The sequence below is a fragment of the Acyrthosiphon pisum genome, chromosome A1 (genome assembly GCF_005508785.2).
Source record: "Acyrthosiphon pisum isolate AL4f chromosome A1, pea_aphid_22Mar2018_4r6ur, whole genome shotgun sequence".
Taxonomy (NCBI): Eukaryota; Metazoa; Arthropoda; class Insecta; order Hemiptera; family Aphididae; genus Acyrthosiphon; species Acyrthosiphon pisum.
The window spans coordinates 63470564-63492233 of NC_042494.1; the positions used below are offsets into that span (position 1 = coordinate 63470564).

At 33.6% G+C, this 21670-nt stretch overlaps 2 protein-coding genes across 2 annotated transcripts in view; both read right to left on the reverse strand.

Annotated features, from left to right (window-relative positions):
- Nucleotides 1-1918: 1918 nt before the first annotated feature.
- Nucleotides 1919-3065, reverse strand: Tapdelta (translocon-associated protein delta). Its single transcript, NM_001162455.1, is given in 2 exon segments — nucleotides 1919-2605; nucleotides 2681-3065. Coding segments are annotated over 2 exon segments (495 nt in total). The 5' UTR covers nucleotides 2915-3065; the 3' UTR covers nucleotides 1919-2344.
- A 2707-nt stretch (nucleotides 3066-5772) lies between these two features.
- Nucleotides 5773-21670, reverse strand: part of LOC100165671 (semaphorin-5A) — a 50049-nt gene continuing 34151 nt past the window's right edge. Inside the window, exons 4-14 of the mRNA XM_001945522.5 lie at nucleotides 14200-14407; nucleotides 13282-13581; nucleotides 12850-13049; nucleotides 12141-12323; nucleotides 11156-11426; nucleotides 10707-11075; nucleotides 9890-10079; nucleotides 9428-9781; nucleotides 9107-9277; nucleotides 8581-8880; nucleotides 5773-7755 (exon numbers count right to left, since the gene is read on the reverse strand). Coding sequence (XP_001945557.2) covers nucleotides 7364-7755; nucleotides 8581-8880; nucleotides 9107-9277; nucleotides 9428-9781; nucleotides 9890-10079; nucleotides 10707-11075; nucleotides 11156-11426; nucleotides 12141-12323; nucleotides 12850-13049; nucleotides 13282-13581; nucleotides 14200-14407 — 2938 coding nt within the window. The 3' untranslated portion in view covers nucleotides 5773-7363. The remainder of the gene's footprint in view (nucleotides 7756-8580; nucleotides 8881-9106; nucleotides 9278-9427; nucleotides 9782-9889; nucleotides 10080-10706; nucleotides 11076-11155; nucleotides 11427-12140; nucleotides 12324-12849; nucleotides 13050-13281; nucleotides 13582-14199; nucleotides 14408-21670) is intronic.

A 21670-nucleotide genomic window follows, 5' to 3' on the forward strand; every position in this document is an offset into this window, starting at 1 on the left:
ATATAACAGGTACCTAGTTAAGAAATATTCATAACTATATTTTTAATTTAACTAGATGGCCAAAATAAAAATCGAAATTAGGTATATTATTACAATGTTTGAAAGGCGGTACTCCGGACTATTTGCAATAAATTAAGTTTTCAGAATACCGAGGAACCAGAAAGAGAGGATTGTTCCTAAAAAAAAGCTCAAAGAGTCAAAATATTTTCAAAATTGTATGATATGTATAAAATGAAAATATTAACATTCAGTAAAATTTTCATGTATCTGAAGTTATTCGTTTTTGACCAACAAAATAAAAACATCGCTATACGAGAAATCGAGTGAATATCCAATATTGTAAAACTATGAACTTCAAACGCTCATAAAAATTTAACTTGATTTGCATGAAGATATTTTTTTTTTTTGATAAAGATAAACAAACTTATGAATAATCTTGTATAATATTTTCAAATCTTAGATTTAAAAAGAAAAATTTTTATGAATTCTCAATTCAAAATAATATGCTAATCTTCTTGATTTTTCCATATTTTGTCAAGATTTGAACTTTAAATGCTTATAAAAAAAAAAACTGTTACTAAGAATTTTTCATGTTTTTCAAATGTCATTGTAACAATATAGTAGGAGCCTTGTATTAAATTTTCAAACCTTTGTTACCCAACAAATAAAGTTTTATTGACATCCATAGAAAAAAAATACTAATAAAATTGAAAACTGAAAATGTTCCTAAACAGTTCAAAACAAATCAAAATATTTTTAAAATTTTATCATGACGTATAGAAAATGCAAATATAAACAACCTGTGAAAATTTCATGTATATACGTTCATTTGTTTTAAAGTTACACCAAAAACCAAAACTGATTTTGCGTAAAAATTCCTACTTTTCCTTAATTTGTACGTTGTTTTTTTCCCGGCGCTTTTGAAATTTATTGAGAATTTTAACATAATAAATAATTTCAGCATTTTCTTACCATTACAATAGGTATTGTACTAAATTATATTTTATAATAATAACTCCAAAAAAGAAATAGAAACATATAAATAATATTTTAAAAACAAATGCCGATTCTGATTTATTTGCATTTTGTATTGACTTAAAACTAAATATGTCAAATTTGGATTCAGCATACCTAATATCTTGAACTATAATTAGTTGATATTTTTTAAACATAATTTTATTATTTAATATTATATCAATGGTTATGAATTATAATTAATAGTATAATCATCAATGATATTAATAAGCTTGATACAATACATGTAATATTAATTTTCTATCATGAGATTTTCATCACACCAAAATGATTGTTGTTGTCTTGGATCACAACAATAAAAAAAAATCAATGTATTAAATTTAAAAACAAATATGCAGTGGTATCTTGTAATGAAAGTACAAAACAGCATTTTATCTCAAACATAATAAACGGTGGTTGCACGGTGAAAAGGGTAGCGTTAAAGAGCTCTCAGTATGAAATAAAGACCTTTGTAAATGTAAAATGAATTATTAAGTAATGACTAATGAGTGTTGAATTATTATACTTAACACTATTATTGTAGACATATTTTATTTTTAATGAAAATTAAAAATCAGTATCCAACAATAAAATATTAAGGAAAAAATCTTCTCCCTAGTTTTAAAATGGTTGCCAAGTAGTAAAAAAGTGTATAATGTGTATTATTAATTTTTTCATTTTTTTTTTATAATTCTCGCATAGATTTCTCCGGCTGATTGACAATCATTTCAAGTCTTGGTAAAGACCTCACAATAGAAGTGTTATAAGTTAAAGTTTCAAAGAGACTTATAAAACCCTACAAAAAAACACATGAGTCTTAAGTATATGAGTGCGCCAATATTTAGATAATATTTTAAGGATTTAATTACCTAACTTAGTTAATAAATGTCAAGAAAAATAAACATAATTTATTAGGTATGTTTTTTAATGCAAAACAGCTTGAACAACACCATAAAAACAATATATAAATACTTGGATTTAAAGTGGACATTACAATTTTAGGACATAAAAGTTTCTGGCAATCAACAAACTTACTGTCAGAGGACAAAAAACACAATCGTCTAAGAAAACATTATATTAAAAAAATTGCAAAAGTACCTAAATTACAAGTTATCTTACAACTTAATAACATATTTAATTGCTATAGATGTTAGATAGGTACTGATTTTGGACAGCTTATGATATTGATTTAACACATTAATTCAAATACTTATTTTATTTAGAATATTTAAATAATGAATTTAAAAAAAAAAAATTAAAAATAACAGTCATATAAAAACCGAGCAGACTTTGTAACAAAATATTTTCAAATTCTTAAATAATATTAAAATTAGGAGACAATTTTTGACTTGAACGTATACGCAAAATACAAAACTACCATGCTGACAATTGCAGCCAGGAATTCAGAATTGACCCAAACACCTTTGTAAGCTCCGGGATAACGGACGTACGCAGAGTGTACAGGCGTTACACTGCTGATGGATTCTCCATCACGCAACAGTTTCCTGAGTTGACCGTAACCAGCCTCATCATAAAATTTCACATAGTAATCGCCTCGACGAGCCTTCTTGAAGTCGTCTAACCAACTGACCTGTGGAAACGTCAAGCATAATATTATTATAAAACGGTTTGCGCCTAACACCGGTGACATCAACGGACTACGTACTTGGTATTTGTTCGGACCAGCATTGGCCGCTACCAGAAGTCGGCCTTCCACTTCGGCGTACAGGTTGGACGGTGAATCCTCGCACTCGGCGCTGACCTGTGCGATGAACGCGGCCTCGTTGACGATCATGGCATCGCTGGTGGTGTACGACTCGACGGCATACTTACAACCGGCGACGGACGAAGCCACCGCGCACAGCGACAGCGCGACGAGAATGCAGTGGGTAGTTGTCATCACGGAATTCGGAAAACTTCGAGGAAACAGAGAAAATTATGTCAGAGTAATAACGTATACTATTTATGCGAACGGACACGGTCGAGATTTAGTATTTACACTTTATAAACTCTGCTTCGAATAATGTAAAAGTGCCAACTGTTACGATCGCGATTCGCGACGTTAGTGATAACTGGCCGTGTCGATAACGCGTGTACTGAGTGTCATCGTTTTTGGGTGTGACCAACGTGACGGGGGCGAACACGGTTGCCGCCGATAAAGAAAAATAATATAAATTAGGAGGACATAAAAACCTAAAAATTAGAATAAGAAACTACTGGTTTAATATATTAGAAGAATTTCAAGTGCATTATGAATTATTTTAATGGCGATCTTTACGTTGATAAAAAAAAAAATTGAAAAATATTACTTTTTTCGAACTTAGATGTTAGCGACCTGTTGATAACTCTTTTAATACAAATTTCACTTTTAGTAAATTGTGGTGGAAGGATTTCCGAATGAATTTCAAAACTAAACTAGATAGTTTACGACATCGAAGACTAATAATTTTGCAAAAAAAAAAATTTTCAAATTAGTTAGTTTTAAATAAGAAAATGATTCGAAACAGTTTTTAAAATGTTGTTTATATTACTAGAACTTTTTAGTGGAAGTGGGTTATTAAGACGTCTCAAACCGAGCATTATGAATTATTTTAATAGCGGTCTATACAATGATAGAAAAAAATTTGGGAAATGGTAATTTTTTTTACTTAGCTGTTTACGACATACCTGTTGATAACTTTTTTAATACAAATTTCACTTTTAGTAAACTGTGGTGGAAGAATTTCCGAACGAATTTCATAACTAAACTAGATAGTTTACGGCATCGTTGACTAATAATTTTGCCAAAAAAAATGTTTAAAATTATTAGTTTTAAATAGGAAAAGGATTAAAAACAGTTTTTAAAACGTCGTATATGTTACTAAGATTTTAAAAGGAAGGAGCGTATTTTTACGACTCAAACTGCGCTCTACTATTTATTTAAATGTCGATTAATACGTTAATATTATACGTCGAAAAATTTGGAAAATGTTACTTTTTTTCGACCAAATGATTGCTGGCGACACCTGTTGAAAGCATTTTTAATACAAATATACTTTTTATCAATGTTTTGGTGGAAGAATTTCCGATTGAACTTCAAAACTAAGCTAGATAATTAACGACACCGTCGACTAATAATTTTGCCAAATACAATTTTCAAAATTATTAGTTTTAAATAGGAAAAGGATAAAAACAGTTTTTAAAACGACGTTTATGTTACTCAGATTTTTAAAGGAAGGAGGTTAATGAGACGTCTTAACCGAGTATTATGAAATGTTTTACAAGCGATTTATACGTTGATAAAAAAAAAATTTGGAAAATGGTACTTTTTTACTTAGCTGTTGGCGACATACCTGTTGATAAATTTTTTAATACAAATTTTACTTCTTGTGAATTTTTTGGTGGAAGGATTCCTGAGCGAACTTCAAAACTATGCTACATAGTTTACAGTAACGTCTTTTGCAATAAGAAAATTAGAAAATATTAGTTTTAACTAGGAAAGGTAACCATAATAGTTTTTAAACGTGATTTTGTTACTTGAATTTTGAAGTAGAAGGTTATTGAGTGGTCTCAAACCAGGCATTATGAATTGTTTTGATGATGATCTATACCTACGTTGATAGAGAAAAAATTTGAAAAATGTTACTTTTTTTCGAACTCATAGTTTCTGGCAACATCTGTTGAAGGCTATACATATTTTATCTTTTTTGAATTTTGCTGTGGAATGATTTCCGTGTGTAATTCAAAACTAAGCTAGTAGTCACTATAATAGTAAAGTACAGATAACGCCGTATTATTTAAATAGAAATTGCCTGAAACGTGCAATACAAATTTCAAACGTTATATAAAAACAATTGATTGACCATTGATGTCTGATGAGGGTTCATCTGAAGATTAAGTGTCTACAAAAATACTGTAAATATAATATCATTATACATTACATTAAGGTAGCCATTAGCCAATGTTGGATAGATAATTAAAAATATTTGTTCACCCGTGATAAAAAAAAAAAAACATCAGAAAAACAATCGATAAAATCGAGTCTGTACTGAACTTAATGGCGAAAAAAGTATTAAAAACTATCCAATTATTTTTTTTTTTTTGGAATCCTTACATAATTAGATATACCGATGGATATAATTAAGGATAGTTGATATGTATAACTGTGTAAGTAGGTATTTGTACACAAAATCGACACCTTTTTAGAAATGTCATATCAGTTATATAATATTTAATCTCTTACATAATATTTATGGGTAGTCAGATGTACTTTACTCAGAAGTCAGAAGTACATTAACTCACATAAATTCTCCTATTGTTGCCATATGACAAGTCTAATATTATTATTTTATTTGTATCTTTTTTAATTTGTAGAATGTTTAGGTCACCTATTTAGGTGTTTTAAAAATGTTGTCTAGAATAGTAAGTAGGTACTATGTAGTTAATATTTTCTTGTAATAAACAATGATTGCCGATTGGTATAGGAATATGAAAAAAACACAAAATAATAGTATAAAAATAATAATTGTTATTCTATTTTTTACTTGAAAATAGGCATATTTAGTATTTACATAAAAAAATGTATTATATTCACAACAAAATATAATTCAACAGTTAAAATAGGTAGTACATATTTATTTATTATGTATTATACATAAATAAAATTTGGACAACAACATAGTATAAAAAAATATGTAAATTATTTACAATATTATAAAATGTAGGTACTCAACATGAGTTATACATACTTATATTTATATAATATATATATTATATGTATATAATAATATATTATATGTTTGACACGTTTTGTTCACATAGTTTTTACACTTATGAGTTACAACATTAATAAAAAAGAAACAAATTATTCAGTCATTAATATTTCATGGTTAATCAAAATAATAGATTAATCATGAATATAATTGGCACAATGTGTACTTGTTCAGTATAAAAGTACAAAATTATAACCTATCTATATCCGTTCTATTTACAGTGCTTTATAAATTATTTTTATTATCGATTTTATCTTAGATATTAATGGTGGTTTTTAATATTGTTAGCAACAAAAACATATACTTGATCAGTGTTTTAAAAATCGTTAATTTATAAATTATAATGTGCCTACCTAATAATATGAAATTAAAAAAAAACTAATATTCGACACAGTGGCGTGCTATGGAGGAGGTTGTATCATACCCTCTACTCCTTTGGCTTATTTTTGTCATACAAAATTTATGATAAAGCAATGAAAGTTTATCTACCGCTATATATAACGTATAGTCTGAAAATAGTCCAAATCTCATATCTCCCCCCCCCCCCCCCAACCCATTTAAAAACGCTGAGCACGCCACTGATTCGACCCATCTTTAGGTAGGCACACATAAACACATCCATATTAAGTAGATAGACTACAACACTATAAAACAGATTTCATACAACATAATATAATAATATTATATGAATGGTTAGAAAAATGATTTTAATCCACCATTCTGTGCACTTACCAACATAAACTTACAATTCGAAATATTAAAAAATATATATAAATATACAATACTGAGTAAGATATATTTTCATGTGATATTTTTTTCTTTTCATTTAAAATATAATTTATAATTAACAGAGTAAAGCAATAATGGATGTAATATACGACAACAGGCACAATGCATATCAGGTCGTGGTTTTACGCAGTCTTCGGTTGTATAAAAAAAACAAAACGGATAAACCGTTTGTATAATTTGTATACGATATATCGGTTAAAAAAGTTGTTGATTTAATAATAATTATTATTATTATTATAATATATTACTATCAAAACCAAACGCTAACTGAAGATAGTGTGATGCACATTGATTGTTAGTCAATACGAAATAATATAGAAATAGATTTTTACAATTTGTTATAGAAACGTAATATTAAGTCATAAATTGTATCAGTTAACAATATCACGTGTTAAATTAGTTATGTCCGCAAGGAAATTGTCGATAATAAAAAATGTAATGACTAGCAATAACGAGCACCAGTAGCCAATACTAGCACTGGTTTAATATTATTATCCGGGCACTGATCGGATGACATTAAAAAAATAAATAAATCCGGAAACACCGACGACTTCCGAAGCGGATTGAACAATCCGCATTCTTCCGCGTATATACGACCGTGTCACAGAATTCAGTGACCGTGCGGCGTTAGCATGCAGTCGACGATGATAATAATATTGTCGCGAACGGCGGGCGATAATATTGCGATGATAAGGAAGCTGATGATCGTCATAGTAATATTATAATAATATCGTAATTATGGCGATTGGCGGTTTTCGCATCTAATTAATAATTATATATTAATTATAATTTGACGGTGCCGCGGCGTGTTAGAAAAACTTCTCCTGTTCCAAGTCGGGACGGTTGCGCATCGTGTGCCCGTTGACCAGGCTGTGGCTGTTCCGCTTGATGGTGGCCGTCTCGTAGTCGGTCGGCTTGTTGAACAGCCTGGGCAGCGTGCCGGTGGCCGTGGTACCGTTGCCGTGATGCTGCGCGCCGACAGTGGTCGGCTTGGTGAACGACGGCGTTCGCTTGGCGGGCGCGCGGTACTCCTTCATCGGCACCGTCACGTACGGGTTCTGCTTGGTGGTGATGTAGTGCGGGCTGCTCGGCAACTTCGGCTTCTGACGTCTCTGCCACGCGCAGAACGCGGCGCCGGCCACCAAGGCGCCCGTCAAAAAGGACAGCAGGCACACCAGCAGCGTGGAGCTACTCGAACTCACTGCACCGGAACAAAAACAAATCGTATAATTAATATAATATTACGAACGCAGCGCAATACTAATTATTGTTCGTGTTCTGTTGGTGACAGGGTGGCCGTGTGAGTGGTTTAAACACTTAGATAAGGGAGCATAATATTATGAGCACACAATCGGACGCGAGAAATATGGTGGTGCAAGTGCTGCAGTTTGCTAATGTGGAGAGTGAACGAATTCGAGCAAAAATCTTTTTTTAATTTATCGCCAAGAGTATTGTAAAAGCTTCTGTATTTGTTACACATAGTCGATTAAATTATTAAATACCGTGTTCGATTTCAATAATTTTCTTAATAGGTATTAATTAATGAAATAATATGTTGGACAGTTAAAAAATAAAATTATTTATTTTTATCAAACTATTTGCCATTTTTTTTTTTGTAAGCATTGTCTATTTTATAAGTCCATATAAATACGTTATATGGATAGGACAATAGTTCGAGTCTATTAAGTAATTTCGTTAGAGGGTCTGTTTTTACTCGGTAAACATTACTATAATTAACTAGATATAAAAAAACCTACAGGCAAACAGTGAAAAATACTAAAAAAATCTCAACAAGAATGGTTTTTTCATTATCTTAGTGTTCAGCTAATTCGTTTTTTTTGGTTTTTAAACTTCTTTATTATTGTCTAGGACTTTTCTATTGCAGCTGTGATTATTACCTTTGTTTTTTTTCAATTTATATTTTAAGAATGAAAAGTGTAATCTAGGTAAGTATTTATATTTTAGGTACCAATTTGGTATTGATGTTACACGGTTACATAATCATTTTAAATGTCCATATGCTTACCGATCTCGTTTGTCTCAAAGCAAGGAACAGATTCAATGTCGGGTCCCAAACAACGGTCAAAAGTACATTTTCTAGTCCGATGTTTCTGATTCTCCTTATCGCAAACTGACCACTCTGACCAGTCTTCCCAGCCCATATCCATGTCATGACAAGGCGCGTAACACGGTTCTTGGCTTTCATAAGGGCCATCGCATCCATCAGAGGGCACACCCTTTAGCAGGCAATTGCGCTTGCGAGTTCTGACGCCTTCACCGCAAGTCACAGAACATTCACTAAAGTCTGTCCAACAACTCCATTCCCCTAAGACAATAGCAACAATGAATATAATATAAACATGTAGAATTACATTTAAATTATAATACTATTATTATAATAAATTATAATACTATTATTTATTATAAGTTAGGAATTGGTTTAACTTTTATAAATAATAGGTACTGAAAAACTAGATACAAAGTCCAAAGTATCCTGTATAGTAAGAATTGCAATAAATATTACAGAATATATTATTATTTTATCCAATTACCTTTGCATTGTTGTGTATTGCAAGGCCTAGTAAATGTGGTTTGTCCCTCACAATTATCCAAAGGGCCTTCACAAGTTCGAGTCCTGACTTGTACACCACCACCACAATCAGCAGAACACGTTGACCACGGTGACCATTCTGACCACGAGTCTTCTGAATCTGATGGTTGGTCTAACAAAAAAAAAATTAAAATTATTGTAAAAAAGACCATAGTTTGTTACCGAAGTTTAAGCATTTTAAAACATGTAATATACCACATGTTATGTCAAATTAATATAGATACAATGTACATATTACAAATAGTAATAGCTGACAACTCACCAAGTCTGTGACAAGATCCATCTTGGCACAATCTACTTTCTTCTTTGTCCTGCATAATGCTTAATGCCGAAATGTCTGGCTGCGTTCTGCACGAGAATCTGTATCTTTTATGGGTACCGTTGCCAGCCGGCACCCACGGTGACCACGCCGATATCTTCTTTATACTATCCGTGCACGGTCTCTGGTTGCACAGTTCGTACTCTTCAGAACACCCGATGCAATCCTGTCCTTCCTGTGGCGGTGGGTTATTACAGTACCGTGACCTTTGTCGAATACCTCCACCACACTTGGCCGAGCATTTGCCCCACGAGCCCCAGGCGCTCCAGCCCGGCTCTTTTACGACAGGTGGTGAAACTGCGATTGGCGGGAGGGGGGGGAAGAAAATAGATAAAAGTTAATATCAATAATGTCACGCGACGATGCCGAACGCCGTCGAGAGGAAACACTGGCGGTTACCCTTACCTGGACAAGGTGGATTCGAATGGCAAAACATTTCATCGGTGTCCCGTCCTACACACACGCGACCGCCAAAGGCCGGCGCCGGATTCCCACAAGTCCTTTTTCTGACTTTCACGGCGGAACCGCAACTCTGAGTACATGCCGACCAATCTGACCAACCAGACCATTGTCCGTGTACGGTGCAATTAGTCACCTAAGGGAAAAAAATGAAAGTTAAGGTATGTACATCATGACGTTGTTAGTAGTTAACGTGTAATCATGTTTATACGCGTATAAATATGTACATATTAAAATATATATTATATATAAATATATAATAAATGTGTGCGTAGGATATTATAATTTCCCGGTAGTACAACTAATTTATCTATATGATCTCAAATGTAGGTATTCACGTGCCACATATACATACATACTTACTCTAATAAATGTTAAATATAAGTTTTTTTCTCATTACATGGGTGTGTAACATTTTTTACTCGGGTTTAAAAAGAATTACAAAGGACTGGTATCTTTATGATAACTGCACGCTGTACTAAAAAATTAGCATATAAAACCAATTTAGTTGAATATTGCTTGCGTTAAAAAAAATCAAAACACACTATTGTAATTCACTAATGCGTATTATCTGCGGAAAACGGAAAATGTGCGTGATGGTCAGAATATAAGAAAAGCGATAAAAATTATTTACGACAGTTGTGGTAACGGGTAAAGCACCTCGGTAAAAATAAAAAATAATAGTCTATCGCCAGTCCCACAGTTGGTTTAATTAGTATACCTAGGTAATATCATTATAATATAAACTGGTTGCATGTCATACCTGTATGGTAGGACCTTGGCATTCGGCCCCGTCGTACTTGGGTTCGGGGTTCGTGCACGTTCTGCTCGAACACAAGCATTGGTCGGCGGACTCTTTGCCGTTAACGTTTTGCGTACACGCAGCCCATGTCGACCAGCTGGACCAACCACCGTCGATCGGCCTCGACCGGTCCGGACACTTGGTAACGTCCTGTCGCCAATTGTGTTCCATGATGTTACCGTTTGTCGGCGGTTGGCACTTGTCGACGTGCTCGTTCCATCCGCAATAGGGGTCCATCGCGTTCATGCACGCTTCCTTGCTCCGGTGTCGGCCACAGTGCTGGGCCGGTATTTTCAACACCCGGTCACGAGTGCCCACGTAAATCGAGTCCTGCGCAACCAAACACACGTGATAACGAATGAGCACGTAATTCCGTCATCGGCCGCATAAAAACGTTAGGTGTTACATACCGTGACTTTCAGATAATGCAACGCCATGATCTGGGAACCGGAACCCTCGGGGAATATGTTCCATTCCTCCAGTGTGCACGTGGCCGAAGATTTCGGTAGAATAGTAATCTTTTTCACGGTCCCTTCGGTCGTGGCCACGTACAAGACTTTTAAAGATCCGTGTGGTTTGGTTGGTACGACGTCCACAGCAATGTGTGTCAGAATTTCCAAGGGCTTGTAATAAAGTGGATCCATCGTGGTGGGCTGTACTGCGTTGTCCATCAGTTGATATCTATTAAGGTACAAAGCATAGCACTTGAGTATAAAACACATAAGGTTTACCCACTAATAATGACTGACATATTATTATTATATCAGACACCGGCTGTCCGAAACATATATTACACACGAAAATGAACATAAATCAAAAATTGATGTGTAGTCTAAGTGAATTATATTTATGATATTTAACACGTCCAAAACCGCTTTTATTTCTCAGTAATGTCTATTACGAAAAAATAATAGTAATAACGTTCAACTTGGTACCTATAATATAGGTGCATCTAAAATTATATAAAAAAAAACTCGTTTGGACGAATGAAAATGCAATTATAGCCCTTGTATGACACCCAACTCGATCATAAATAACTCAAATAATTTATTATGTATGGTTTTTAAGTTTTCTAAATCGTTATAGGTTAGGTTTAAATACAATTAAGAATTTCATAAATACTGTGCAGTATTATTCTTCAATATTGTACATTTATAGAAAACGAATCTAAAAACTGAAAGAATAAAAGAATAATTTAATATGAATTAGCAGATTTACATAAAAAAAAAAATAACGGGTAAACAACGAATCGACCACCATCGGAGTTATATACTACATTACTCCGTATTTAAACTATAGAATTATAATATGTGTATTGTATAAACTCAGAAACTCTATAGTACAATAGGTACTTATATATACCACTAATAATAACAATGATAATAAATTAAATACCTCGACGAGTCAAGTATCTGATTTGGATCCTGTCTTTGGCAGTGTCCGTGGTTGAGTTGATGCGGTGGGTTATATCGTATCCATTCCGAACCAACGCTGGCTTGGTGTTTGAACGGTCCATTAAACGCCGCGTTTATAGCGGTAAGGTTAAAACTACATACTGCCGATCCAGCTATACCATTGCTGTACAAAATAATAGAGCACACTTTAATTTAGACTGTATGTATAAGTACTCTCACATCAATGCATATAGATAGTAATATAGTAAGAATAATAACAACATATGGTTGAAAAACTAGAGACTAAATATGATGATAGAATTTATTTTAAAACAAAAGGCTACAGTTACCACAGTCACGCTTTAAAGAACCACGATAGGACGTATGTGAAAGAAACCTCCTTTAAATAAACCAAAAAACTTGTAAAAATAAAGATATAGGTGGATCATCAGCTGTCATGTAAGTATTCGAATACTATAGTATATATGTCATATGAATACTTTTTTACATATTTTAAATACAAATATTAATTCGTATTTGATTAATAAATTTTAAAAGTGTTCTTTACAATTCGATGGCCAGAATGATGAGATTGCAAGGAACGACCGACCAAAGAGATTTCTGACGCTAAACGTTGTAGCAAACTTTTCTCTAAAGCAAAACTTTAAAAATTCGCAATATTTTACCATATAATATATTTGTAATATTACCTCGGTGTAGTAAATGTAGCGTACACCAATCCTTCGTCTGGTAGATATGTCATACCCTGAATTTCATCAAAGTAAAATGGATAGTCACCGGGTAAAGAACAGTTTAAACGGGCCTTAATGAATGTGGTCCAATTGTCTCGCAGCATAGTTTGTCCGCCAACATCGTTTTTGCACATCCTAGCAATCCTCGAGTACACCCTCTGTAACATAATATAATAAATTAGTAAGTCAACACTGTTTGTATAATGAAGTATTAAATTATTTCATAATTTATTATCAATAGACTACGTTAAAACCTTTTATCTATAGTAATGAAATACATTGAGGTGTACAATAATATAATATATTATTAGGTGTATTATGCATACAAATGGTAACATTTCCGGACCAAGTTTAAAACGGTATAGGTATTTCATATAATCAAATACATACCTTGCCACAGTTTATGTACTCCACTGCACTTTCTCTGAACAAAAAGTACACATAGGCGTCGGTCTCAAACGACCCGACGAACTGGGGCTCGTTCAGCCACTTGGCATCATAGTTCTTTGTCCGCAGATACGAAGCTCCCAGGTCCCGAACAATGGCCGAGTCTGCGCCCGAAAAGTCCATCGGGCTACCGGCAAAGTACTGGCCGTTGAGCGTGATCATGGCTGTGATGTTGGAAAGCGGACTGTACGGACACTTGCCCACCCCGCGCACGGTGTCGGTCACGCTGTTGGCATTTTCCATCTATCAAAACACAAAAATGTTGCACAATTAGTCCGCGTATAGAGATTAAAGAGAGCTCTCCCAGTCGCATTCCCCGCCCGAGAAAGACGACACACTTTCGCCGTGCTCGCTGACATTGATGTATTATAATTGGCTAAATGAGCTCTCGGATGGGAATTTATAATAATAGTAGGTATAATATTATTATTGTAAGCTATAGCTAGTCGTCATAGATCCATTCCGGACGGGCGGCCAAGGGCGGTTTTAATATTACATAAATAAGCGTTATCAATTTTAATAACGACCGACTGTTGAAAATTATAAGCTATAAATTACAACATTTAATATCTACGTTTTATTCTTTTGAAATTTTATTAGGATGTATAATAATATATAAGTATATGGGTTCGCGTTTGTTAAAAAATCAATGCAATCATCAACAAAGTAGGACGTACATCATAATTTGAGAATGAGTACCTATACACTACATACAATACAATAGTTCATGTGTCGTATTTTGAAACTATACCTACTCTTTGGATTGGCAAACCACTTTGAAATAATTATAATTTTGAAATACGCTATAATAGCAGTCAGCCCCAAAGCTCGCAACACTGAAATGTTTTATTGATATCTTACCTCTCTCCACGTGCACTGTGGTGAAAAAGCTCCAGTACCGCATGCAAACAGCCGTTTTCCAGTGGACAGTAATACTTTGACGTAATTGTGACAGTCGTCGACACTCTGACCTTTTACCAGACACAGCTGCACCTTTTCCTCAGCGGCCGGCCAATGTGCGGCCTCGATCTTTTTCAAATCGTCCAAGTCCAGGCGGTATATGTTGTCTCTGTTGATAAAAATTAAAATAATGTTAAAAAATTAAAATAAAGTCTTGACCTCTTTGTTGTTGATGTTTTTTTTTAACGATTAAACGACGAGACGCCGTATGGGAACGGCTGCAGCGCGTATAAGGACGCGACCCGATCCCCGACCACATGTTCGCCAAACGTCTGTGAAACACGGCGATTTTTGGGGTAGCGACTCCGAACCCGGTGCTCCGGAATCGGGTTCGTGGCGAAACGGAGGGAAAAACAAAAATTTCGACTCCCGGAGACGCGGAGTACTCAAAATTGGGGAAATTCCTAGAGGCGCCAGCGCGAATTACGACCGACGCACCAGGCGCCGTGTGGGCGCATTTCAGTAAGAAAAAAAAGAAAGAAACTGGTTTACAATATTATATGCATAAAGGTGTATTATCGACAAACAATTTAATTTATCATTATTACGTAAAAAAAATCCAACTATATAGCGCATTATAATTTTTCGTATAAATTTATTCCCTCTCCCCTCTTCCCGTTACAATCTAGCAATAGATCCTCCACCTTTCGACGGCTCATAATTCTCCGCCGTTATGATCCAGATGCGTGCGACAGGGACGATATAAAACCGTCGCCACCGTAGCCTCGGCCGCCATACGGTAATTGCTACGTAGGCAGGATTTTTTTTTTCATCGCGTTGTTTATTAATGAATTCGAAATTGGACCTAATAACAGGCGTGGGTATCAAGCCTCACCTGTTCGGACCACGAACATTATAATGCTAATATACTTATACAGGAGAAAAATATTTTGCGACGTTGTTAGGCATATAGTGATGATAATAACAAAGTGGAAAACTATATATTTTTGTTTAAACGACACCGAATAATACATAGGTATGAAGTAAGAATAATGTTGATCAAAAAATTATATTTTACCTTTTGAACACATTATTAAATAATAAAATAACAGTTATAATTGTTACACAACACAAAAATACAAGCAACGTCAAAAAATATTTTATAGTTAACACGTTTTTTTTTTTATATAATATAATTTTAATTTTAAAGTACCTACTTATACTTTGATAGTGTACTTGAATATATTAAATCATATTTTTTACATTATTTGAATTCACGTTAAATATACGTACTACAATTAGTGCAATCCGACATATTACGGAAGTATACTTTAAAAATTATAACATAATAATATTATCTACGTTTATATCGCAATAAACTAATAAATTCTATAACGGCGTTTCCGTAAAGACTATAAAAACGGAATTCTTAAAAGACAAACACCTATAGAATTTTATGTAGGTTTTTTAACCTACACAATTCCTTTAGAAACAACATAATATTCTGTATTTAAACTGTTTAAAATTGAACGGAAAAATATGTACCTATACAGGTAGTTAAATTAATACGAAATATTTAAACAGCCTACTGAGCATTAATAATTATGACAGCACGAAATTTCGTGATCATCGTATTCACCGGGACTTCCGATTTATATTTTATAGACCTATACATATACGAAGAATAAGACTACTCATAGCGTAGTATAATACAGTAACAATAATAGGTACGATCCAATATAGATTATATTTATCAATGTTTCACACTTCAAATTTCCCACAGTATGACGTATATTGACGTCTATATTATTATAATAATATATGAACTACAATTTCCGTTTACAATACAAATAAATTCGTTTCACGATTCTTGTCAGCAGTTATTAGTATATGTCTATAACGACTGCAATACTATATACAGATCATCGTCTATCACAGAGATGAATCATTTGGACCATACATCGTAACAGCACGAGTCATCATAATATTATAATAATTATACGCATTACGCACCAGTGAATCGATGATGATTTGTTGATATAATATCGAGTGAATCTCTGTATTCGGAAGTTGTATAAACAATATATTTTATTTAAATTATGACTGATATAACAATATTATACATAGAAAACAATCAACGTGTTTTTCGATCGAACTGAACATGTGCCACGTGCGTGTGAATTATTCAAACATTTCATAATAATAATATACATTAAGTATTATTATATTTTGTACCTATAGAAACTAATACAACGCCAAGAGGAATAAATAACATTAAGACAATGATAAATTAAGTTTATATTCTGCAGGAACAATAATATAACGCCCAACCAGATGTTCAATAATTAAGTACTCGCTCTATAAACGATGAGACGTGTCTTTATTTGTGTTGAACGACCAACACTGTTTCTTTTTCGAATTTACAACATTAGTTGTAGGTAGGTAATACCTAGCTAACAAACGTAAACGAAATAAATAACGATTTTATTTATACGATAAATTTGACTGCCTTGCAATAATTACGGAAAACTGGTTTCAAAAACACATAAGTCACACAATAAATTGGTGTTCGACGGTGTAAAATAACCGGTCTTCAAAAAATTTTAAACGGCCAAAGTGTGTCGGAAAACCGGCGATAATTCAGTTTCGACCCGATCCAGGTCCTCGCCGACCGCCGAGCGGCGGGATCATCCATGTCTTTTAAATTTTTCCGCAATTATAACTACATATATATATATTATACTATTATATACATATAATAATACACACGTAATATAATAATATTATAGTAATTGACATTTACGACGCCAGAGATCATATATCATCGTGTATCTGTGCCCGTGACCGCACCGTTGTTGTGCCGACGGTATAATATACGAAGAATAAAATATACACACACGTACAACTGCCTATATATAGGTACCGGCAACCTGCCTACTATGATATACCATTGCAGATGGCATCTATTATTATTGCAGACGTTTTACGTCTGCGTCGAGCCATTGTTTCCAGTCTGTATAATATAATGTAATAATTGTGCCCTTTTTTTCTCTTTTAATTTAATTTTACATTTGGAAGGCGACATTTGTTTTGTATAGTGATAATTTTCTTTCTCTTTTTCTCCCTCAGGACAGCCTTAAACATAATGACATATTAATAGCACGTATAGAGTCGTAATATATCACTATACTGTTATGGTGTATATTGTAAAGATGCACACCGATTATGTGTACAGCGTACCCAGGCCCGCCACATCAAATTTTGGGTCCCAGTATTAAAATATTTTTGAGGGGCCAAAACATCTAATAAAATAAACCCATTACAAACGGGTGACCCATACACGATTTCTAGGTGATCAATGACTTAATATATTAATTGTAAATATTAAATAGGTAATATTAATTATATTATAAAATAAGTGTTCCTATCAACATTTCAAAATTAATTTCAACGGGACCCTAAAATATCTGTACTCCAGGTCCAATCACCCTCCTTATGGACCTTCTTATGGGACCCTGACTGCACCATTAGCATAGTATTTTCTTCGACTTGTATAATATAGGAACCTTCTAGTACCAGGATAGTACGACGATGACTCGACGACGCTCTGTTCGCATGGACGTATTTCTGTCATCATCGACAGACGACAGTTAACTATACCAGACAAGTGAGTAGTGACAACTCGCCAAGAAACTTGAGAAGACTATCAATAATGTAACACACTGAACTATACGGTCCACGAGCCGTAGTAATAGTTTATACTATTAGATTAACCAGTAACCACGTGGGCCGGATGAAACTAAGCAATTGATACAATTAAAAGGAGACGTCGCGCTTCTTCATGAGGTGGAATTTACGTGTGGAGAAAAGTTAATAGCCCTGTTTAATTATATTATTAAGATATTGTTATCCGTATTGAAGTCCGAATAATATTCCCATTGATATAATATTATACGATTTTCCCTCTTAATTATTGTAAACATTTACATTTGTCTATACCTGTGTGGTTGTAATCAGTATGGACTACGGTATAGTTCGAAACATTTAACAAACATATTATAATAATTCAATAAAATATAAAAAATAAAATGAAATATAATTATTAGATTAAATATATTATTCAGTTTTAGCAAGGAACTTTCATCGGTTGATTATCATATTGGAGTAGGTGTTCTTCAGGCAATTTGTTTAGATGCTTGCAGGCTAGATTGTGTGGTCACTCAAGGTGCCTCCAATTACCTATACGGCAGTCAACAACAACAACAAAATTATGAAATCAGCTGATGAAAACGTTTAATTTGTTGACGATCATAATATGCGTGAACGAAATCTCTCGAAGTCTACATCACACATTGTGTCAACCAGTATTGGTACATGTGAGGTTATAACCGTATAATATTGTGGTAAGCCTACTTGCATCGTTGTGTATCAATATATACGTTGTTATTGTAGTAATAAATGTTTAAAACTGTTATTGAAATAAACGTTTATTATGTAAGCTAGTGTGTGATAGGTATACAATTGTGAACCATAATATTATTCATAGGTATATATATATATATTAGATAAATTATTATAATCAACATCATTCTATACTTTTGTATACGAACGGCCTCTGTCCATAATCAAGGAGATTCCAAATCTATGATCACGCCACTAGCCGGAAGTATATTAATACTGGTCAGCAAGCCCATAGAATCGACTCAATCAGACATTTAGTCTAGTATCTCACTTGTAAAATGTCTGTCTGTAAGTCATTACCCCACGTAGTAATATCGCTGATTTCATATAAGTATATACCCTCAAGTACATTGAAACTAGTCTCAGCGCTCAAGTAGAATAATTCACTCATTATATTATCTTCAAATTTATAGCAAACTTTATTCCATTTTCAAAATGTAAATTATATAAAATATACTTGTATGTTTAACAAGTGTGTTGATTTTTATTTTATTAACTTATACCTGCCCTGACGTTCAAAATATCCTACGTCGTTAAATAATTGTATGTACAAGTACCTACGCAGTGTCCTGCATGGCGCACTAAATATTAACAACCGGCATTGCAGTTATTCAGGTATTTAAGTAGTTAGGTACTATGGACTAGGCTTCATATATTATCCTAAATCCTTGTGACTTTTTATCTCAATATTGCGAAACATTTTAGTATAAGTATGTACTAGTACTTTAGTCCCTCTGCATTACATAATTGAAAAACTATCCACATTAAGTATCATATTTATCAGTTTAAATACATAACCGGACAAAATAATTAAAACAATTAATTAATAATTGTTTACTCATACGTAAAATCAGTCCTTGGAAAGCATGCGATGATGAGTTCAAACTTCAAAGCGCCATACGTTCGTATGATGTTGTTCCTTTTTATTTACATCATATAATATTCTAGGACACTTATAATAGTATGTTAACTATACTACACGATTATACAAAGCCAACATAGTGTCCACACACTAAATGTTAAAAAAAAAGAGCTGCACGAGACGACAAAGGCGACACTCTGAACTGGCGCCAACTGCATTTACGACGATGAAACGTGAAATCCGATAATCCGTAAAAATGACAAATATAATCCAAAACGTATACCATAAAGGCATAAAACTATAATCTCTTGTCCGGCGCAGCGTGTCGGCCTGGATGAATCGTCATTATATAAAATAAAATATGCCCTGGACCCGCCGCGACGTAATGACCTGTTGCAGTATATTGGTACTATATAATATACTATCGTAAAACGTAAACATCTGGAAATAATTGGTACGCACCATATTGTGTACGAAATGACAATATAATGATATAACAATATTATAAAGTATATTACTCAATCGTCCAATGTCTGTGATTGGCGATTGCCCACACGAAAAACATATTATACACGTTAGTTACGTGCGGCGTATGTACCTACGACAGTTAAGAAAAAATAAACAATACAATGGATATCGTTTTCGAACGCGTACCCATTTTGTATAGGTATATTATTTATATTATTCTTGGTAGGTAAGTGCATGTATAATTTCGAGTTTCGTCTTCGGCTGTACATGATGTTTAATTATAATAATAATATTCGGCTTTCGAGCGTCACCCCGTCGGTGCATCTTTAATTTCTTTTCTATAGGTATATAATATTAACCACTATATGAATATCTATTATTTAATAATTTTTCAACGTGAAATATATTTTTATAGGTGTACGCGTCGCGCTTATAATAATAACTACTATATAATGCATATTATTATCTACAAACAATATACCCTAGACGCGCATCATAAAATAATAATATGCATCCATAATTTAAACAATATCGTCGTGTCGGCAGAAGATTTGGTTACCTACCATAAAAACGACCGTCTGAAATGGGCCCCATGAAAATTTTTAGAACTCCACATCGAGGTGTTGTACATATTTATACAAGTACCAAATCTTATAAGTTATAAGCTATAGCCAATAATACTTTAAACTATTATAAATTATGATACATAACGTCATAATACATAATATTTTAAACCTACGCCTAGTGTCGTGGTGGTGACACTCGGTGTAATATCCGTACGCTTCAACGACCGACGGGATTTATCAAAAAAAAAAAACAATAATATAATTACATATTGTGCAAATGGGCGTAGGAATAGCGTATTGTTTAATCGATCGCTTTCCCCAAGTGAAGAATAATATTGCGTTTACGCGCGAGCGGGACAATGATAAATATCACGAGTGTCGTCTTCGTATTATATTAGGTACGTGTTTATATACACACAATACAATACACATATATATATATATATTATATATTTTCATATATGCAGGTAGGTAGGTAGGTAGTGTTATGTTATATTGAACAAGTGGTCGATCGATCACGATGAGTAAAATAAAAATAAAAATAATAATCGTTTTCAAAATGTACGATCGGCCGCGCCGAGTGGGAGTCATCGTATATTAGTATGTATATAGGTACCTACCTATGTGTAGGGTTTTCGGCCCACCCGATCGCCAGCACTCGTCCGCGGAGAGACTGCACATAATATAATATGTATTATGTGTTATACAACAATAGGCATCGCCGAATACACAGCATCAGATAACCGACGAGAGAAGAAAAAAACAACATTGAAATTCCATTACAAACGCATGCGTTTCTCTCTATCTATAAATATATATCTGTCGTTCCGTGTGTGTCTCTCTCTCGTCGATCTAAACAAGGGTTATGTTTTTTTAACACCTATTCGATATAGCTATGCGCTCGCACGCTGTGCCACGATGGGACGTCGTCGGATTCGTAGTCGATCTATGCGGTAGACTCGATAAACACTCCGTATACACGATAATAATAATAATAATAATATATTATTATTATATTCAATCGTCGCACGTATAAACCATGATACCGCATGATATTACATCGCTCATGTTAGCT